General features: G+C 37.2%; 1 protein-coding gene across 5 annotated transcripts in view; it reads right to left on the reverse strand.

The window, feature by feature from the left end:
- Window positions 1-22,521, reverse strand: part of LOC104150028 (uncharacterized) — an 88,333-nt gene that overhangs the window by 10,503 nt on the left and 55,309 nt on the right. For 3 of the 5 annotated variants that reach the window (XM_068912451.1, XM_068912450.1, XM_068912449.1), the window contains 11 exons: window positions 21,144-21,230; window positions 20,596-20,754; window positions 17,872-18,045; window positions 16,580-16,728; window positions 14,463-14,639; window positions 13,440-13,866; window positions 13,081-13,243; window positions 8,923-9,034; window positions 4,242-4,332; window positions 3,547-3,633; window positions 907-1,059 (listed from right to left, as the gene is read on the reverse strand). In XM_068912451.1, the coding sequence (XP_068768552.1) occupies window positions 907-1,059; window positions 3,547-3,633; window positions 4,242-4,332; window positions 8,923-9,034; window positions 13,081-13,243; window positions 13,440-13,866; window positions 14,463-14,639; window positions 16,580-16,728; window positions 17,872-18,045; window positions 20,596-20,754; window positions 21,144-21,230 (1,779 nt within the window). The remainder of the gene's footprint in view (window positions 1-906; window positions 1,060-3,546; window positions 3,634-4,241; window positions 4,333-8,922; window positions 9,035-13,080; window positions 13,244-13,439; window positions 13,867-14,462; window positions 14,640-16,579; window positions 16,729-17,871; window positions 18,046-20,595; window positions 20,755-21,143; window positions 21,231-22,521) is intronic. The other 2 variants (XM_068912454.1, XM_068912453.1) reach the window with 1 other exon arrangement.

A 22,521-nucleotide genomic window follows, 5' to 3' on the forward strand; every position in this document is an offset into this window, starting at 1 on the left:
CTGGTTTTTTACATCAGCTTGTATCTTCTAAAGAGCTAAGCTGAGGAGAAGGAGAAGGGAATAGAATAGTCCACTTTAAAGGGTATAGTAGGATTCCCAATTTCCAGAAAGCATTTTTAGGGCTGTGAAGTCCATTGTTTGAACCTCCCAACACAACGCTTCCTCTTCCACAATCCACCAAGGCTCTGGCGCTTGCTCCAAAAGCAACATACGTTGCATAGATTCACATACATTTCGTTGGTTAAAACCCTGGCAGGCAAAGTCCATTTTGTTTGAATTCATTCTTTTATTTATATTCTACTTGTGAATATATTTTACCTTAAAATATACCCTTTTTACCTTACTCTATTTTTACCTTAAAAAATAGGTAGTATCACTTGCAAGAGACCTTTGCACTGAAGTAAAAAGCTGAAGGGCTAAGAAGGAATTGCTCCATTGCCATAGAAGTACAACCCTCACAGAAGAAATGCCATAGTCACGGCCTCTGACCACTGTGAAATGAAACCAGATCCACATGACAGTGTTCTGCACAAGGCTGCAAATTACACCTCACCCAAACTCGAGCCTAGCCAGCGGCCTGCAGCTCAGATGTCTTTTCTAGCCATGGCATCTTAACATCAGAGCAAACAGCATTTCAGTGTTCTGCCTTATTAGAAACACAGTGTATTCAGCAGCACAGTGCCCCCATCTAAAATGGGGAAAGACATCTTGTTACACTACTTGTTAAAGAACACATTGTTAAACAGGATTTTGTTTCTAGAGTAACCAAGAGCAGATGTTAAAAAGTTAGCTATTCATTAAAAATGATTGCCTTTCTCTGCATTCAGGGCAAAACTTAGTTTAATGTTAATGACTAACATACATTATAATATGATGATTTTAATGACAAGAAAAATATTTACTCACTTTCATCAAAGATGACAGTCGAAATCCTCTAGCCTTCTCTTTTCCAGCTTTTTCATTTAAAAGGTTCCCAATGGCTAAAACGTATTCCAAGACAGCAATAAATTTCTGGCTGGATTGCAGCTGCTTACTTGCTTGGATTTTCTGGTTTATTAGCTGAAATACACGTATCTTCCTTCAGCTCAGATTGAAAGTATGAGTAAAACAATGATGTCTTTACCCTCCCTTTGCCAGGCCTCATTGTTCTTAGCAGGAGTAAATAAGTCATACTGGAGCTGATATCTTTCTATTCAACTTCCTTTGGAGAACAGGCCAGGGGTTTTTAGGAAAGACCAGTGAAAATTCTGCCGCCAAGATAAAGCGAGTGTTGGCCCAGCTTCCCTGCCTTGGTTGGAGGTCACATCCTTTCTGGCTGCCAAATCAGCCTTGCCAAAAGAACTTCAACCTCAACTCTTAAAAATGCTTGTGAATAAAAAACACTTTGCTGTTTGAATGCACCACATTGCACCAAATGTCAGGCAGCAGGGGAAGCAGATAGCCTGAAGTGCAGTGTAAGGTTCTCCATCCTTCACCTCTTCCCTGTCTTTTATGCCAGCTAGAAGACTGCTATCGAAATTCTTGGTACAGTTTCCCCACAAGGAAGAATAATAATAATCAAGCTTAATATCAATTTCCATTTCCCCAGGGAAGCCACCTCCCTTCTAGCTCTATAGTTACAAGAGGTAGTTTTGTTTTAAATTAGGAAATGTATTTTTCTACTGCCACACCTATCTTGATCAACCACCAACATATAAAATTTAAAAACAGGGAAAGGACAAAACTTGTGGGAGCTCTGAAAGCCGTTGTTAAGACATTCATAGCACATCACAGGACCAAACACCACTGAAAGCTAATATTCAGATTGTCCAATGAAGTTTTAGGTGTATAATCTACACATTATATATGTGCATTAGTGTGCACAGGTAAGAAAGTACTTCGAGAACTAATCAGCTGTTCGATGAACAATAAATATCCCTCAAAGCAATCAGTATATTATAGCTTCCAAATTTTCAAATGTTTGGTTTCAGAGAAGGGTGGCAAAGGTGTCACATTATACCAGGCAGGTCAGAGATCTATGCATCTCCCCAGTGTTCTCCATCTGTTCCCCTTCTGAGTTTTGTTCACTGTTACTATGGTTTTGATCACAGCCAAACAAAGGGTAACAACTCTGACTTGCAGCAACTCTCAAAATGTGTTTTCATTCCCGTGCAGAAAGAAAGCAAAACCTTTGAAGCATTTTGACAAAAAAAGAATTATTTCGAAATAATTTGTTTTGAATCAAAGGACAGGTAAAGCCTGGCAGGTAAGGCAGCAGTTTGGAACAGGGAGATCCAGCTCCATATGACTCAAAACACTGTTTATTTGCTCTCCCCACCCAGGTCATTCTGAACTAGGCAGAGAGGGACCCAAAGTCAGTTTTGCATCCTTCAGTTTAATGATGTAATCATTAGGGCGGAGAGCCTGTTTCAGTCTTTTGGAAGCAGTAATTTTCTATGAGATGCCAGTCCAATAAACTCACTGTAAATATCTATGACTTTAGAATAACTCCTTCGGCTTGTAGGGCAAGAATCTTCCCACATAAGGGAACAAATTTTAATGGTGAAATTCCCCTCTGTCTTATCATTTGTCAAACAATGAGGAAAGTATAAATAAAAATAAATAGATAAATACATAAATAAATATTTGAATATATTTTCCTGTCCTTTTCCACTCCTTTGTGGGTGTTTATCGCACTACCAGACCCATCAGCAACTGCTCCTTACACCCTAGTGAAAGAAGGATGATATTAAATGCATACATGCACATGTACATGCATAAAACAGCCCTGCAATGACTCCATTTTTTTTACTGTGTTCTGTTTAGAACCACTACTATGGATACTGTATCATTAATAAAACATAATAAAAGAAATTCTGCAAGCTAATGTCTCAAAAAAAAAAAAAAAAAGATTTTCTAACATCCCAAGCGAAAGGGTTGCACTGATTGATCTGAGCTCAGTTCCATGTGTTTCTCAGGTCCTGCTTTTTGTAGAAGGCAGTTGTGTTATTAAATCATCCCAAGTTTTGGATTCCCAAAGGCATTCCAAATGCACCAGCACGTAGTCCATGTTACATTGCTAATATAACTCATCTCTAACTTAGTTTCATGTTATTTACAATTCCTTGGCTAGCAAAGCCAGGAGCTACACTGACTTTTTAAAGTTTTTTAACCTTTTTACCCATTACTTTTGAATAGTGTAGTAAAATGATATTTATACATCAGGCTTCCTGGATTATTATAGTATGAATTGTCCACATTATGGCTTGTGGTTGTCCAGAGAGGTAGTGGAGTCTCCTTCGCTGGAGATATTCAAAACCCGTCTGGATACGATCCTGGGAAATATGCTCTAGGTGACCCTGCTTGAGCAGGGAGGTTGGACTAGATGATCTCCAGAGGTCCCTTCCAACCTCAACCATTTTGTGATTCTGTGAACTGTTTTTCTGTACAAAAAAAAATCTCCCCAGCTACACAGATTTGAAATCTGCATTGAGGCCATTTGGCCCTCTGCTATCTACCCTGCAGATTCTTATTACAAACAAACTATGAAACATGCATGTTACTTACAGGCTCCAGATCCCTCATGCTCACAGGGAGTTCACGGAGGGAAAGCAGGAGATCTAGCCTCTGGCCTAAATGTGGGATTTTACACATCTGCATAGAACAGAACAGAAAAGGAATCCAAACTCATGTTTATACTCAAACATGCATATATCTCTCATAATATATTGAGCAATTCGGTTGTAGCATAGTTTTCCTAATTTCTGTACTCATTTATTAATTTTATTCTAGGCCTTAAGATCATAGATATATGACGGCAAATACAAAAATTTCGTGTCAGAAACATGTTTGGTTTGCACACATAAATTCAAGAACTCACTGTGTATGCACACAGGGACAGATGCTATTAAAACCAGTGACACTCACTTCTTGTGAACAGGTATGGTTAAATGCACACAGCTTTACACTTGAAGTGTTTGGAAATCTAGCTCAGAATAAGTCAGTTCCTACTTTCAAGGAAGGGGAGGGAGTGCTACTCAGAGATGCAAAGGGATAAAAGTTCTCTTCATAACTTTTATATATCTGATCTCTTTGTCAGATAAATCCTCTTAACTGATTAAGAGGATAAATCCTCTTAAACTGATTCAGCCTAAGATAGGAAATTTAAGTTCCAAATGACCACTCCTTGTAGTAGTTTTATCTAGAACAGGGTGCCCCTAGAAATTTTGTGGTGTGTTTTAATGGCTGCTGTGTTTTCTTACCTCTAACATAAACTGATCAACTACGTGCAGCTCTGAAGGGGACCCCCTGAAGGACTGGTACCTTTCTACATCTTTTGGTGTTGGCATATATCTGTAAAACAGTAAGTGAATATTAGATGTCCTTTTTCTCGAATATTATTGTAGCAAAAAATAATAAGTCTACTCCATGCATTGGGATTTCTTACTGTTTATTTTTTCATGTATTGCAAATTTACTTTTTAATCATTGACACTTTATAGACCCATGAGCCAACTATGACATGCAAAGTAAAAATGATCTGCAGAGACATATATGTATAGAAATACTTGCATATACATACGGCTTGAAAATAACACTCAGTAGCATTCATCTCTAGCTATACAGACAATTTACAAAGGTATGGGCTATTCTGGAAAAGGTAAAACTGGGGCACAAAGGAGTTACGCCCACAATTTGCAAAGAGTTTCATTAAGTCTGCACTTGATAAGTGTGCGCCTTATTCTCATCTATGGAGTGAACTTATACAGCAACCTGTCAAAAGCCATTAAAAACGTGGGTGCTCCTGTGAAAGCCAGTTGCCGTTATTTCAGGTCAGGCACTGAAAACAGCATACAATTTTCAGCAGTTTTGACAAAGTGGCTTCCCAAAGCACAGCTGTAGACAACAGAAGACAACCTCGGACTAATAATCAATCTAGTCGGGTCCTCATGACCCTGGACACTAGCCTGCAATGTGCATATTTGGGGAGAAATGCTCCGAGATGCGCATGAAACTATCCGTAGGTGGAACTCCAGTCCACAGTGAAGGAAACTTCATTAAAAATTAAGGAGCAGTTTGCCACTTCTGAAAGGCCTCATTTCATAAACAAAATGCAGTGCACATAAATCACCTGTCAACCAGTCTGTGCCCTGTACACAAGACTCACGCATTACAAACCTCATCAGGTGGGCAGGCCATGTCCATTTAGCAATAACCAGCAATAACCGATTTGAAAAATTAACATAAAGACACAGCATACGCATGCTATGATGTGATTAGGCAATGGGCTCCACCGTATGACTCCTATGTCTGAAATTAATTGCCCATGAAATAAAAGCGGGTAATTGTGTTTCTGCCTCTGTAAACATTGCATCACTTCTGAGATCCCCTTCTCGTTTTTGTTATGACACGTAACACAGACTTGTTACTTTCTTCCTTGGGAATGAGGTAACAGACTGTTCTCCCACAGTACTCCAGAGCAGGAAATTTTTGGAAAACGGACATGTTTAAACATTGCTCCACTTGGAAAAATAAATTCACATCACCACAGTTCCCCTCTTTGGAGATTTTTCTACCTATTTAGCACGCACACTCTGGGAATTAGTAAGATATCTTAAAGAAGAAAAATTAAATAGACCTTATAGCTAACATATATAAGATATATAAGAAGGACTGTTAAGAATACTAAATAAGCATTCAGGTCTACTATCATCTCTTCTTTCTCTGCAAACTACGTACTAAATTTGTAGCAAGTGTGATTAAACATTCACGTGGAGGGATATAAGGGATATACATTTCTCACTAAAAGTAAGTCAATTTATTAAAAAATAATTTGCAACACGTTAAAGATAAAGCAAAGATTTCAGCATTTTAAACATTAAGGTTTTTTTTTTTATCATTGTCAGTAATTTAATCTGATACTTCAATTGAGGTTTTGAATTATTAGAGATATACTAAAGCAGATTACAAAATATTCAATTTATCATCCTTCATCAATAAGAAAAAAATGAATTCTCTGTATTAAAAATAACATCTGCTGGATGCTAACATTATCTGCTGTAAAACGAGCGAGTTTTTATTCATTGTTAAAAAGAGTTTAATTTTTTAGGCAAATTCAAAGAACACTTTTTAAAAAGCTGACAGAAAATATCTCCATTTAATCAGGAGTCTGATATTCCATCAAATTGTTTTCAAGCATTATGTATATGAAATGAAACTAACAGGTTATCTTGAAAGTTTAAAGTTTAAAGCATTAGGCAATGGAAGCCATGGAAAAGAAAGCACATGGCTATGTGAGTGCTTCCATGAATATCTTTTTACATGGATGCAGCTAGAATGGAATTTGTGTAATTTTAAATCTCACACTCCATCCTGAAAAATTAAAGTTTATAGAAATAAAGAGTTCTCTGCTACTTATTTTAAGACTTCAGGATAAAGAATTCATTCAGAGAGCTACAGAAAGGTTTCTGTATCAAAATAAGTCCTGAAGTTTCCTAATAATATTCCAGCACCTCCACTAACATTCACTGGATACATTAGCAGAACGTTTTGCTCAGTGGTCACAGTCTTAAAAACATAATCATATTTTTGGCTTTAAATACTCTTGCATTTTATGATAGTAGAATTTAAGCTTCTTGCTCAGGCTTAAAGAATAGGACAGGTATAATTTGCACACAGAGTAAGTTTCCAGTCCCTGGATATTCTGTTTAAACTCCTGTTGCAGCCACAAGTTCTCAATTGTTTGGAAGCCATAGTTTTCAATGGTAAAGTTTTCCCTTGTGGCACCTAAATCAAGTGGAAAGGTCTTCAAAATGCTATGTGTCCTGCTACACGTATCACGCCAGCTTTATTACAGTGCGTTGTATAAGAGAAACTTCTCAGTGCTGACACTTTCAAATAAAAGTCTGCCAGCTAAGTGAGATGTCTGAATGGGAGCTGGAAGACACTGAACTATCTTGGAGATCCAGCCCTCAATTGTGAAATGCATTTCATTAATTTCAGTAACATTTTGAAAACCATTGGGGTGGGAAAGTAGGCTTCCTTGCATGACAAAATTTGCACACACGATTTTGTCAATAAATATGAATCCCAGGAACAAAAAACTTGATCCAATATAGCATCTAGCAATATAACGTCCAGTATCTGTTACATGTTCCCTTGCTAGAAAATTTTCCTCAGCATTACTGCTACTAAAGGAAGACTCTGAAATCTTGAAGTAAAAAATAAACTCTTTCAAGGTTTGCTATCATCATCATTATTACTGTCTGACGGCAAAGAGCACAGACGTCATAAATCAGTGATGACCACGGTATTACACTAATTTCAACAGAGCGTAGATCTGGCCTGAATTTGCATTGTTGTATTAGGGCTCGAGCACGGAGCATGTTTGTGGATCTGTGTATGTCTGCAAACACAGTGTAAGTCAAATGTGTTATAAGTAGCAGCCTCAGGGACGGTTTCACACACCAAGTGGTTCAAACTGATTTCAGAGGAGCACCTGTAGCTGTTGTCCTTCAGACTGAGAGGTGAGCAGTGCCTGCCATCACAAATGGGGCTGACCACATCACAAGCGCTACCCTGAGCTACGGGACTCAGGACATTTCCTACCCCTTCCTACCTATTTATTTCCCAGAGACTGTCCCTTGATAGATATTTCATTGCAGCAATGTCTTGACCAATTGCATCACTGCAATTAGGAACTGTAGTAAGGGCCAGTTTTGAAAGGCAGCAGAGCTCTAATACCTCTAATGCCTTCAGTGGAGCTATACACCTTTCACTAGCTCAAAATCTGATGTGTTGCTAGTGTCAGTATAAATGATAAAGCAACTCAGGCTCCTTGGAAACTTCCTCCAGAACACCGGCACACTTAAAAGTTTTGAATTATCACAAGCTTTTCCAAATCCTTTCATAGTTCAAGCAAGCTCTGTACAAGCCATCTCACATAATGACATTTACTCCATATGTGTTACTCGTCTTTTTTTCATGTTCCCATTACCTTCTAAGTGCAGACATAACTCCAAGGATTTAAAAATTGCTGTTGATGTAGAGATTAGGATTAGGATTACAAAGGCAAGATTAATTTCATGCTACGAGAAGTAGGGATGTTGGTAGCAAAATAGGTTACTTACCTCCTGACTTCCTTCACCAGCATCATCTTTTAGCAGGCTGCCTTTAGCAAAACATTCAAATGTTTTCTTATTTTGAAATGAGAAGCAGTTTTACATCAAATTTTCATATGAATGCATTTAATAAAATGGCACAGGTGTCACATGCCTTGAATGGAGACTTGCCTGTATAATGGATACAGCGGGGACCTAGGACCCGCTCCCTTCCTGGGTCATAAACTATTCAAAGAGATACAATCCATATCCTACAAATTTCACATGTCAACAGTTTGTTTACACTCCTGAAATCTATTCCTCTCAATATAATAATTCAATTTTTTTAAAGATACAGGAATTTGAACGCAACGTCTCTGCCACTAAGAAATACAGATACTCTTAATATCCTTTCCGTTCCCAAAGCAATTTGCTTTCCCCTTTCCAAATGAATACTTAAATAGGGGAACAGAACTTCTTATGTTTCTCTGATTTGCGACCCCGTGATAGGAGGTAAGGCTGCGAAGCGTTCCCGTTAAGTCACAGCCGCTCACTGCCACAACCGACTCTTCTACTTACTCTGCTCCTTGTAACCCGTTCACAAAATCATGTCAGACTTGCTGTTATTTCTTGCAACGCACTTTCCTAAACAACATGGGGAAGAGTGACATTTTGGGGAACACTGTACAATCTTAGTTGTAACAACCCTTACTCTTTATTTGCAGTCAGGATAGGTTCAATGCCATAGCAGCATCTTTCCTGAATTTCCCATTATTTGCAGAAAATTATGTTTTTTCCAAAAGGTACCATTCATCATAAACAAACAATTGAACCCCAAAGATTACCTTCTTAGTGCTGTAATCTGCTCATCTGTAAGTCCACCACTCTCTTCATGTATAATGTATAATTTTTCTCTCAGTTGGCTTGGTTTTATTCGGAAACTTTTAAGAAAAATGTCTGGGGGAAAATGATTCTTAGATTACTTGGAGGAAAACGCTCGAGGGAAGGAAAAATACCAAAACGTTTCATATTTACTTCCCAGATAAAATTCGTTTTTCACTTCGTAGCTGCTAATGCTAAGGTGAAAACTCAGTCTTCACATTTTCTTTAAATATACATAGCAGTAATCAAGCAAAAATATATTTCTGCCAAAATATAGTCAATGTTTAAGACAGACCTATCAAAATACTGTTATAGGAAGAGATTCAAGTATTTACTACCATATATTTCTCCTGCACTCAGCTTAGTAGTCAAAATAAATTCTATTTTTTCTGAATAAAAATGTCATGTATTTGTATATTATAATACTTCGAGGGTTAAAGAAATTAAATCTTCCATTTGTTTTGATTTCATTTGCTTCTTCTGTTTCACTTCTAGTGTTTAAAAGAAGGTAGCTAGAGTCCTGGCAACAAAAATGAATCTCAAATGAAGGCAACCCGGGAAACAGAAACGCTCATTTCTTCCACGCTGCCCAAAGACTATGTTTCAATATTGTCCACGGCAAACCCCATTGACAGATACTCTTTCCTGGCATTCTAATATCTGATGAGCAGTTTTTGTAATGTTTTAAGACTTGTGTGCAGACATGGGGCTGGCTCATATTACACAGTATAAAAGGCAAACGGAAATAAGCTCTCTCTTTCCCAAGCAGGCAAAGATCAAGTCTGTTGCTCCAAAAAAAGACCACTTTGTCATGCCAGTTATTCTTTAACCTATCTCTGTCATAATTACCAAAGGACAAAGGAGTGAAAAAGAAAACATAAGGAAGTGAACTCAAGGGACCAACAGAGAAAGTCAGGAAATTTAACATGCTTCTCAGTGTCGGCATGAAATCGTCCTAGAGTCTGCGCCAGCAGAACTCTTCTGGGCAGCACTAAAGGATTGGGAAGGAGATATCCGGAAGGATTTCTATGATTTACTATTTCTTTCTGCAATCCTAAAATAGTTCAGAGTTTTTCAGTTAATAGAAAGTTGCTGTGGCCTAAGTCATATAACAATGGCTCTCAGAAATTGTTGGCCAATGGAGTGTATTTCCTTTATTCTTTCTCTCACAGACCTTCCACCCCTTTAATTCTGTTATAAGATCCAGCTTTAGTGCTAAGCCTGGTGAAATCATTTGCCTTCTTATGCCTTACGCCTCCTTATGCCTTTTAAAGCATGTATTTCTTCAGGTGGGAAGATATGTGTAGATTGTAACAGAGTGAATAATTCATAATAAAATATTGATTTTAAAATTGAGGTGCTTTCCTTTCACAAACTGTCCTCAAAGCATTTACGATTTTCTCGATCATTTTCAGTGTTTGAAATTAACCATTGAATAATTCTTGGTCTTCAGATTTTATAAAAGTAATCAGCTACAAATATTTAACAAATGAAACTCAAAGTATTCTCTGTTGGTTAGACAAAGGTCACACAGCGTTGTTGTAGTTCCTCGTCTTGGTTACGCATATTCTGACAACTGGATTGCTGATGAAAATATTTGTGGCACAGATTCAGAATTAGTTTTCTAGTCTCCCCTATAAATTTGTAATTCACTGTATTTGTAAATGATACTGCTATTGAACCCATTTTCCAAAATACTTATGAAATTCTGGCAAAAAAATGGATGAATAGAGTGACATATCCTTAATTCTAATAAAAGTCCACTTGCCCATGCTTAGAAACAGATGAGTCCAGGTCTTCATTCTAAGCTTTCCTTCATTCTAAAAAAACTATCAATGATTTTTTTTTCAAAATTAAAATATATTTACTCCTTACTCAGTTACTAACAGTGTCTTGAGTTTTTTTCTCAACAGTACCATGATGTTGAATTTCAAAGTATTTTCTAAGCAAAATAGGAATTTTACATACAGGAAATTGAGGCTCAGAAAGAGTGACAGGCATCAGTTATGTCACACAAGCTGGTACCCTGACTCCAGAGGCAGTTTTCCACCCACTAGGTCACACATTCTTGGATTAATGTACAGGTTATACTGTCTCCCAAATTTTTTCTCTTTGGTAACCGGAGGATGTTTCTTGTCTCTCTGATATATTGTTCTCCATATGGCAGAAAATTATTTTGTCTAAAAGAAGGCACTAAATCGCTTAGGGTTTGGGGTTTTTTTTTGTATTTTTGCATACATTGGGCTTAAATTTAGTGTATACATTTTCTCTGTTCTCAGAACTCTTCCATTTTTTACTTGTGTTTTAAAACCCACTCAAATTCTCAACAAATTTTAACTTGCTGGCATTTTGTATCTTCATCTTTTTATTCATTAATTTAAGGACTATGTTTTGCAGCACTTGCTGGAAGATTAATCAGAATTTTCAGAATGAAATTAACTTTTGATCTAAGTAATGTCCAATATAATAAGTACATGCCAAAACTCTCACTGATGAGACTTTAAGGATAAGATTAAGAAATGGATGTAGAATGTCTCAATGAGAAAAACTGTAACTGAAAAAGGATCAAAAGGGAGAATGGTGCTATTTGCAAAGCAAAAGAAAGAAATTTCCTAAAAGAAACTGCAATAATGTAGCAGATAAAAGTGCTATTACAGGATTCTTTTTATCTACATCTTCACTTTTGTATCGCTCACTTCCTTTTAACCCCTCAAACGGTTAGTCAATGGATGTAATAATTTCAACAAGTTATTTCCATTTACAGTTGCCAATTAAAACTTTATAGGCTCTCCAAATGTGTTCTTTCTTATCAATATGCATAAAGATGAAATTGTTACAACTTCAAAATCTTAACTGCCCCAAATTCTTTACACAGCTAATATTTCTTAAAACAGTGTTAGATTATAGAATTTTTTGGCAAGACACCTCTGAGAAAGCACAGCAGCCTTTGAAGAACAATTACTCTTGCTCCTTTAATATCTATCACTTCTCATTAGGGTAACTGAAAGATCTTTTCATCAATTTATCAATAAGGTCAAGATTATATGTTGAACTGTTTCGTTAGCTCTGAAAGACTATTGTAGGTTAGCCCGTTGGCAGAATCACACCTGGGATATAAGAGGGAAGGATCTGGTTCACGATCACCCACTCAAGACCAATTCACAGCCTGAGCTATTTGAGCCTGTCTAGAGAAAGGCCAGCAGAGTTCCTGGAACCCAGTTTGTAGGTGTCTCAGAGGCTTCTTGCACCAACCCATCTCCACTTATATGAATATTCTTAAACTCAGGGCTCAGAGTGCTAACTCCTGAACTGGCTTCTGTTTACTTATTTCACCTGGCCAGCCCCCAAAGGCTGAAAAGCCTTTGAAGTCAGAGTCCTGACATCAATTTCATAGTCTTCATATAAAATCTTACATGCCTGCCCTAAAATAACAGCATCACTGCTTGATAACATAATCATACATTTTGTACAAGGAGAGGAGAACTTTACTGTGTAACAAGATGTCTTACAGGAAGCCAGATCAATGGTCTACATACAGCTAATGAGCTTGTTTTAACATTTTTAAAACTAAAAGTTTATGGTTTTAATGATATGAGTGAAACCTCACGAAGTAGGGATATACTAGATCATTAATAACTAAGGATAGAGAAGTTTTCTGGTTGTCTGGTTTATGCTCTTTTAAATAAAAACATTGTCCTACGGTACTTGTTCACCTTGTCTAGATTCCATATCTAAAGCATTGGGTTTAAAAATTTTCCTTGAAACTATCTTCTCTAGCTTAATGGAAAGCATTTTTGGGAAGCTTTTTCCTAATATTCAGCATACATTTTTACCTCCCTTTTTTATTTCATCCTGTTATTATTGATTATAACATGCTACTCTAAAAATGCTTCTCTCACCTGGTGCTTCTACACTTTATATCATTAAGGACCATATTTAGAGCAACTGAGCCATTAGGTCTATTTTTATAAATGAGCAGACAGGCACTGAAGTTAAAAGATTATTTAGGCATGAGCTTGCTTCCTTTGCCTATTAAATGGTAGAAATTACAAATACAAAATGCATACAGTGCACACCTCAGGTTTTCAGACAGGAGCACACAGTTCTTATTAATAACTTACTGAAGTTATGTGCAACTTTTCTATCCAACATGATGTGCTGATTCACTGAAGGTTCATTGCCAGAAAATACTGCCATATCCTGGATCTGGAACTGATCACAGAGTCTAGATACATCTATTTTTTTCTTGTGTGGGTCACATGATCCCCAGATGGATTTTTGAATCTAAAAATACAGGCACAACAGGGTAAACAAAAGGCCAAAAGAACAAAGTCACTTTGTTTCATCCTAACATACAGAAGGGCATCCAGTTTGTCTTGTGACACAACTGTACTTTTATGATAACTATATATGTAAGTTAATATATGTTAGGAATTTTACATTTCTTTTCTTTAATAGCTACCATCAGTCTCATCCTCACCTTATCCCAAGGAACAACATCCCAGTGAAAGGCTTTGGTTCTCTTTGTCAATGGAGAGAGGCTGCTGGGCTGCAGGAAAGCAGGTGGAGCTGGTGGCACCCCTGCTTTACTTATGGAAAGCGGAAGAGATGGTGATTCTATCACTACTTTCTCTTCTGCAGGCTTTGTCTCAGGGACTGAAGACTTCTTTGGACTGGGTGCTGCAGAACTCACACCAGTGTAGAGGGTGTCCTCTCTGGGCTCATTCGGAGCCACACTAACTTCCTCATAATCAGCCTCAGAGGAGCTGCATTCCTGAGGTCCTTCCCAAGGCAGTGAACCACCCTTCCACAGCTGACAGTACTTTTCTAGAAGAGATACCCATTCATTCTGGAGCTTGCTAACATCCTCCGTCCTGTTATTTTGGACAGTAAAGGGTATTCGAAACCTGAAATTTAAGAATGTCATATATAAACACAAGGAAGTGTAAATAACATTTTGACTAATACGGTCACAAATATGTCTTATTTAAGCAGAATTATGCTCAAAACCTTTAGTCGTCAAAGGAGCCCAGTGCTGCTGACTCTGACCTTTTCAGACACGAGTTAATTGCTTAGGCGTCTAAGGTTAGAGAGCTGAAGTTTTGCCATATATTGACTTTGTGAAGCAGTTACCTCGTAATTCCTCTTCTCTACCTTGGGGAAAGGTGAATAAAGCCTTATTGTGCTTAGTATACAAACGAGTCAGAAACTGCTCACACATCTGTTTTATCAAGCCGAATGATGCATCTTTGCACTGGCTCCTGATGTGATCACTAGACAGTCTCTGTGGGCAGTATTTCAATGTATCTTCTCAATTCCATATTGTGGTACTTCTAATTCTGCCTTGAAATACCCAACAAACCATAGCACAGCAACGGAAGGGGCTGTCTGTATAATTTTGACGGCCTAGCTTCTCCGCTGCTGACATTGAGATTCTCTGTTGCTTGACCTTGTTTTTCAATTGCTCTGCTTTAACAAGTTATTAATTACCAACTATACTTACAAATAATTGTGTTCTTTGTTGTGGACTGAAAAGGTACCACATTCATTCTCCTTGCTGACACTCACATTACCACCTGATAAATTAATTGTATTTGTTACAGGGTCTGCATTCTTGTTCTCTCCTCCCAGACCTATGCAATATAAAGTCAATTCTCCTTCACGTAGTTGCACCAAGTACCTGAAGGACAAGGAATGGAGACACAGTTAATTCTTCACTGACTACTTATTTATACGAGTCTTGCCTTTGTTAAAGCACTTTCTAATGTTAGTAAGTCTCCACATTGCTATAGCATCTTCCATGGAACAATTCAAACTATCAATCTAAAGCACGAAGCCTTTGAGATAAGGACTTAGTCTCGTCTGTCACAAGTAAACTGAAACATAAAATATGCACTTCCTGCCTGCCGTTCCTGTGATCTAATGAGAGAGCTAGAATTAAGAACAAGATCTGACTATTGACTAAAAATTACAGACATTCTGCAAATTTCTTATCTACACCCTGTCCCTCCCACTCTATTTATTACCCTCATTTGCTTGTTACGGATGGTCTTTGGACTGTGAGCCTTTAAAGGAATTTACTATGTGACCGAGTAGCACATAACATGACAAGGCTTTGGAGTTTCTAGGTCTTCCAGGTTTTACTGTCACCAAGCTACAAACAAGTCTCCATAATATAACTTAGTGCACAGTCTTATAGTCCAGTAACTCTCTCTCTTGGAAATGCCTCTGTGCGTGCATCTTGAATGGTCCTGGGCTCCTTCATTGCCAAGAGTCACTTAGCAAGAAGGGGGTCACAGTATTCTGCCCTTGAGGGCTTTCATCAGAAGTCACTTGGCTCATACTGTCCAAAAGTGTAGGTATTACTCTTTAATTGATAAATATTCCTGGCACAAATTGGCTGACCTTATGCAGCTTCTATTATAGCAGCATCTTCCGCCTAAGTCTCTCTTCTAAGTTTCTGTTCTACTCCTTATAACCTATATAAAGGCCTCATATTCAACAACAATGTTGGGGGCTTACTATGTGCGTTTTTTATTCTTATTTAAACATTTGCATTCTCATTTATCTTGAGGTTTACTGCATTTCTTTATCATTCTGTCAGTTCTATCAGACATTTATTTCCCTCCTCTTTCTGTACAAGGTGTGGCTAGTTGATTAAGATGTTATATGAGGAATTTAAATAAGCTTAGCTGCTCCAGAAGAATTAAAAATAAAATATAAATTGCATCTATTCCCACATAAACAGTCAAAGTGATAAGAATTGTTTAATGGAGCTGGCAGTTATATTGATCTCTCCTTTCTCTAAAGCAGGGACTTACAGTTTAATCTGATCTTCAGATGTTTCCACCATTATTTACTTTGCAAAAAAAAGAAAGGATTAATATCAAATGGAAAGCAACCAGGGCTTTGCTTCAAAAGATGAATAAAAATCAATTTTTGTTTGTTAACAACTTGTTAGATGTTGCAAGGTAACAAATCCTGGGACACACTTGAGGATATTGTTTACGAGACATACAGTGGTAGCCTTTTAAAGACAATTAAAAACAGTTTCTGTGAACTGTAAAGTCTTTTGAGATAATTACCCTGTGCAGATAATTACAATGTTAATATTTTTCATTAGTTTTTGGTAGGGAGATTTTCTTTCTCTCTCACTCCTTTGACAGTACAAGAAATGCCTGACCAGGATAAAAACAGAATGAGTATTTTAGAAGCTGGCTCAAGGGAAGAGCAGGCTGTTTATATGATGGGTAGCAAACCATGCAAAATCACTGTGACTAGTTCACTAGTTCAGTAACAGGCTAAGAGGAAGCAAAGTCATTCTTATTTGTTTTAGTTTAGGGGCTGCAAGAAATGGTGGCACCATTACGATCATATGTTTGTATTGGGAAAGCATACCAGAGTCTCTGGCACACTCCAGAACCTCACTGTATTGCATACTGCTATTAGGTCAACAACAACCCTAACTTCCATGTTTTCATCTCCTATAGATAGGGCATCTAAGTTTTAATTAAAAAATAATTAAATAATTATCAAAAAATTTAAATCTTAATTTAAAATATTTATCAGAGATTTTAGCAAAATCCACAGCCCAGAAGTCCACAAAGACAAATTTCGTACTTCACCCATTCAGTGGACGTAAAACCGTTTTGCTGCAAATCCAACACTCCTTCGTGTATCACATCACATTCTGCAGGTCTTCCAGTACAGGACTCTGCCGGTCTCTTGTATGAATTACTCTGTATAACTCTGCTCAGAAGATATGTTATCTATGTAAGAAATGACAGTAGAGAGCATATTTCACATGGTAATTCCCTTGACATTAATAGGTAGGCATTAATAGGTAGATTTTTCTTTAAGCATAAAAACTATAAACAACATTATAAGAAGCATCCGAATAGGTAGAATAATTTAATTTAATGTAAAGTAAATAGTGCATTTCTATGATGCAAGGCTACCTAATTGTAATTTGTTATTCTACTCCTAAACTTGTTTATGGAGAAGCATACCATAATTTCCTTCTGGAGGGCTTACTGCAAAATGTAACTTTATTTTTGTAATTCATATACGAAGCAATCTAAGACAAAGTTTCTGTTTAACTCAGTTCAAGTCTAGCTAGTACTTCACGGATTTATCTCGAGATCTCAAAGAAACCCAGTATAAAAATTGCCTACAATTGAAAGTAACATAGATGAGGTTGGGTGTGAATTTGAAGTGTTACACAGGGCCATATTTGAGTGTTCTTCCTATAGAACAAAAGTACCTTTATGAGTATTCCTGCTGAATGCAATCTTTTTTGAAAATTAACCTAATTAACCACAAGGTGCCTCAAAACCAACCAACAATGAATCATTTAATTACACAAAGATCTAGCAATAGTATATATGCTATCTTCCTCTGATAATTTTACAATTTCTCCGTATTTTGATGGTAACTGATGAATTCCTCGCTATTCTTTCACAGAATCACGATGGCCTCATTCATTTTTCTTAAATGAACATATTTTTACAAATATATCTTATATAAAGAGGAAAGAGACATCTAGAAAACTTCAATTAAAATTCAGCTGTGAATGTCATCATCAGTTTTGCTTGCTTGTTTTAATCATAGTCTCAGAACAACTACATTCAAGGTATAGCTGAAGAAATGTATCCATTTTCAGTGTATCATATCCCTAGCTGGCCACACATCTTCAGCCACAGAGTGAACCTTAGCAAAATCCTAAGGCCAAACTTTATCCTGAGCTCACATTCTGTGTGTTCTATGAACGAACACGTACGGACTAACGACTACATACTTCTGTGCTTGCACAATACACAGCATAACAACGTTCATTTATGGTTGGGACCTGCTGGCTACTACCAAAATATTATTTGTTTTAATTATCTGTCTATGGCATTGTCAAAACTTACCTTCCTTTTATCATCAAGAGACACTGCTTCCAACTCATAATCTTGGCGCCCATGGAACACAATGCTGAAGCGTCTCCTTTCAGTATCTTCACAGGCTTTGACTTGTGAGAAGGGGAACTGTTTCTTAATAATCCCTTTTTCAATGTTAAAAATGGTCTTTGTGTTGAAATCAATCTGGAATAGAAAGTTCTTCATTACTCGATTCCATCTTTTCTCTTCATTGAAAGGGAGAGAGAGCATCTCCAATATTAACATGCAAGGGCATTTAGATAAAGGACCAGCACAGAATATGTATCTATTTTGCCAGTGATTAGAATAAAAAATGGCATTCCATCACCGAGATACTGTACTATATTTGTTTTAGTTACAAAACAAATATATATTCATTGTAACTGTGTTTCCCTATCTCTTTCAATAAATATGCATCAATTTATCACTCTGAAGTATTATTGCTTTTGAAATTTCCCTCGTCTTATATAACCCAGTGTAAAAACTTCCCATTCAGCAGTAGTGGCAGCACAAACTATTAGCATGACCATTTCAGCAGAGATTCAATTACTAACTGATTCAACCTATGCCCCAGCACTAAAATGAAGTGAAGCTGGTTATTTTTATACGAGCAGCTTCTGTGTCAGAAAAAAAGGATTCTACTGTGAGATAGACTTTCTGACATAACCATTATTGTGTTTTGCTTTAGATGTGACCTACACACAGATTTCTTGCCTATATATAGATACATATACATATATATAGTATATAGAGATAGACATATGGTATGGCTATGTATACAGAGTGAAGGGAGTGATATTAAAAGTCAATAAAATTATTTTATTGCTGTCTCACAGTTGTAACAATTAAAAGTTTCTTGTTCCAAAAGAATATTATTCCTTTCCCAGTGCACAATCTATATTTAGTGTTAAATACTGGTATAGATGGATTCCAGTACATATTCTGTATGTCAGTCCCTACTGAGCAGAAACAGCTTTGTTGATACGATGAGATGTGAATATTATCTGACTTTAGTGAACCTGGCCTACAGAGAAGACAAATTCAGAAGCATGTCAGATCCAGATCTTGCCTCAGTTAGATATTTACCTTTGGTCATAAATGATTCCTGGCACATTTCATCCGTGTAGTGCAGCCTATGCCCAGCAAATGCTACTGCTGTGGCCTTTTCCTCATTTCTGTTTATCGTGGGAAATCTCCAGAGCAGAACCATTCTCATTGCCACCTCTAACTCTTGAAGGCTGCTGGTAACTAGGGAAGTAGAATTAAACTACTCCAAATTTCCAAACTGATATCTTCCACACCCACTATAACTTACTCCATATTGCTATCAGCTTTATGTCTAACCAAATAATCTTTTAAATCACAGAATCACAGAGTGGTTTAGGTTGGAAGGGACCTCTGGAGATCATCTAGTCCAACCCCCCTGCTCAAGCAGGGACCTCTAGAGCATATTGCCCAGGATCACATCCAGACGGCTTTTGAATATCTCCAGCGAAGGAGACTCCACCACCTCTCTGGGCAACCTGTGCCAGTGCTCTGTCACCCTCACAGTGAAGAAGTTTTTTCTCAGGTTGAGATGGAACTTCCTGTGGCTCAGTTTCTGCCCATTGCCTCTTGTCCTGTCGCTGGGCACCACGGAGAAGAGATTGCCAAACATTGGTGGATATTTATGGATATCAACAATTGCAAACAACAAAAAAAACCCTCTAGCATATATGATTTGGACATAATCACTACCACATTTTGTTCAAACTGTAGGAAAAATTGTGTGAAACAGAGGTTCCTGGAAACAAAATGAGGTCTTAGTCACTGATTTTACAGAATCAGGAAATCGCTGTCAGGTATTACGGACAAATGTTTGTTCTAATATGGTGCAAATGTGGTCCCATTACAACACAATGAGTTAATAAAGCCTTATTGGTTCACAATGTCAAAAAAAAAAATCACAGAATAGAGTAACCAGAGATGAAATGCATAGTCTGTAAAATAAACCTTCCTCTGGAAAAAAATTCTGATCATGCATGATAAAATCTCAGTGAAGGAGTAGAAAGGAATGTCTGCTTGGCGAAACAGTAGAAAGATAATCATCAACACTGAGTGAAACCAAAAAACCTAATAACCTTATGAGCGGAGTAAGTCAATAAGGTATTTGACTTGAAATCTACATTTTTATTTTAGCATACATAGGAATGTAATGTTTCCCAAAGATCCTAGACTGTCAGCCCTCGAAACCGCAATTCTTCCTTTGTATGCTGGTGGACTGAGTTCGAGGATCAAAAAGGAAAATTTCCTTAAAACCCCTATCGGAATCTTTAAATGTTTCCCAGAGGATGTCCCCAGCTTCTAGTCAGCTCACATAGCACCGTTAGCTGAGAAACATACTATGTGTGAAGTGCACGTAACATGAAAGCTGTGATGGATAGGTATCTACGGCAAAGAAAGACTTATTTTTAAATTAAAACTTTATTTACAATGCTTTGCATTCTTAGCTGGAATTAAGTTAATTGGATTGACTCCACTGAAGTCAGTAAACCTGCTTCAATTTACACCTCATGAGAGCCTAGTCTAGGCTATGAAAAATAAAACAAATTGTATCTCTTTAGGGGATGTGACACAGTTTCTTATTGGTATGGCAGGTTTGTGAACCTGTTAAAAAATCTACTTTAATTTTTGAAAATAAACGAATGTGTTAGAAACCAAGTTATTAAATCTTACCCTAATGACTAGCGAAGTCAACATTTTGGGACAGATTTGCAAAATGTGGGTGGGCATTAGGAATGCCTGGGTTGCAATTACTTTAAATGAGACCTGCGTTTCTGAGTATCCCGAGGAACATGTTTTCAAGTGCACGGAGACTGCAGCTGAGGTGACGCCCTGTCAAAGGGGACAAATGTTTGAGCACATTTAAATCATATATATGCATTTACGATTGATAACTAATAAATAAGAACTCCCGGGTGGAATCTATTATAGTCAAATATCTTTGCGATGAATCATATATTTAGAGGTGAAAAGATCTTCTCTTAGATCTTCAAGTCCATTCTACAGCTCTGTCAGGGGCTCTGTAGAGGAAGTTTCACCTACTACTTCCAGAATATTTTTGGTCTTGAAGGTAGAAAGCTGGTTCAGTATCTTGTGCTGCTCTGGTAGATTTTATTTGAGGTCATATATTGAACCACAGAACATGTTAAACAAGTTTTATCATTTATGGAGCATAATGTAGTTTTATGTATTTCTTCAAAGGAAAGAATTTATAAAATTACCTGCAAAATTCGCTTCTGCCACCGATAGTGTTTGTATTTGTAGATACTGAAGTTAAATTGTGAGCCAGTGAGCAAATCCTGCGAATCCTGAAAAACAAAATAGAAAGCAATATGCCCACACTGTATTATCTTTATCCATTACATTCAGTAATGCTCTTAGGTGAAATCTCCCTCTGTGAACAGTGTTCAAGCAATGCTGGAGGCTTTGTAGAAGAGCTGTGGCGATGTGTGGAAGTGCCTTCTTGGCCTGATTTTCACAACTGTAAAATATCCACAACTTCTGCTGAACTAATGAAGGGATCAAAGCTTGGGATGGGAAGCAAAGGGAGAGCTGAAAATAGGATGGCAGGGTTCAAGCAGGGAGAGAAGAGCAGAGCCCTTGGAATTGTACTAAGTACATTTCAAAACAGATGAGTATAAGCGGTTTACTAAACAGACTGACTAGCAAAAAAAGACCATATCCACTTTAAAGAAAAATATTTACAAACTCCTGAACAGAGTGCAGTAAAAAGGCAGATAGATATTTGTTCACACTGTATGAGGGTATGCAATCTGTCATCTGGTCTCTAATGCCAGCTCTACCGCATGCATGGCCAATAACTAATTTGATATTCTTCAGGAAAGCGCACTCAGTGTTGACGCAGTGAAGGAAAGGTCATGATACAGCTATATTATATTTGATTTTGTTCTAATAATTAGTTATCATAACAACTTTAATATAGCAGAACTAGAGAAGGAACCTCTTCTATCATGTTGCTTCTAGAATAGTTAATCTATACAAAACTGTCTTGCTAATCAGGACATTTCCTCTGCAACAAAGGCGCATCTTTTCATTTCACCTGCAGTGACAGGGCCTCTTTGGTGTCATAAAATTAGGGGGAAGCTGAAATCTACGTTGTAGTTGTTCTTCCATCTCTTCTGCTTCATTTAACAGTGCTGTAAGTTCTTAAAACCAACACTTATCTCCTAAAGTCTTGCTATCAGCTTACTTTTTCCTCCTGTACCCTAAAGAGGAACTCTGTAGTTTCAGAATCTTTACTTTTGATTTCAAACATGTGATAGGACTCGTGAATGCTGGGCACTTCTGCAGATGGCTAAGTCCAGAAACGTTAAGCTGCCATATATAGAAAAGGTGAAGATGTCACATAACTGCAAGCATCACAACCTGTTTCTCAGGCAGTTATTTCTTTCCTTGCAGTATAAGCTTAGAATGAAAATCAGTAGAAAGCACCCAGAGCCAAGACCAAAAAAATGATAGTAATGCTAATTTTAGCTAGTTGAGTTTTAGCTAGTTTTAGCTATTTCAGTTTTCTCATTTGAACTCATTTTCTTCTTATTCTGAGAATATATGTCCATATAGTCTTATACTGTTGAGCTT

The sequence above is a fragment of the Struthio camelus genome, chromosome 18 (assembly GCF_040807025.1).
Source record: "Struthio camelus isolate bStrCam1 chromosome 18, bStrCam1.hap1, whole genome shotgun sequence".
In the NCBI taxonomy this organism is placed as follows: Eukaryota; Metazoa; Chordata; class Aves; order Struthioniformes; family Struthionidae; genus Struthio; species Struthio camelus.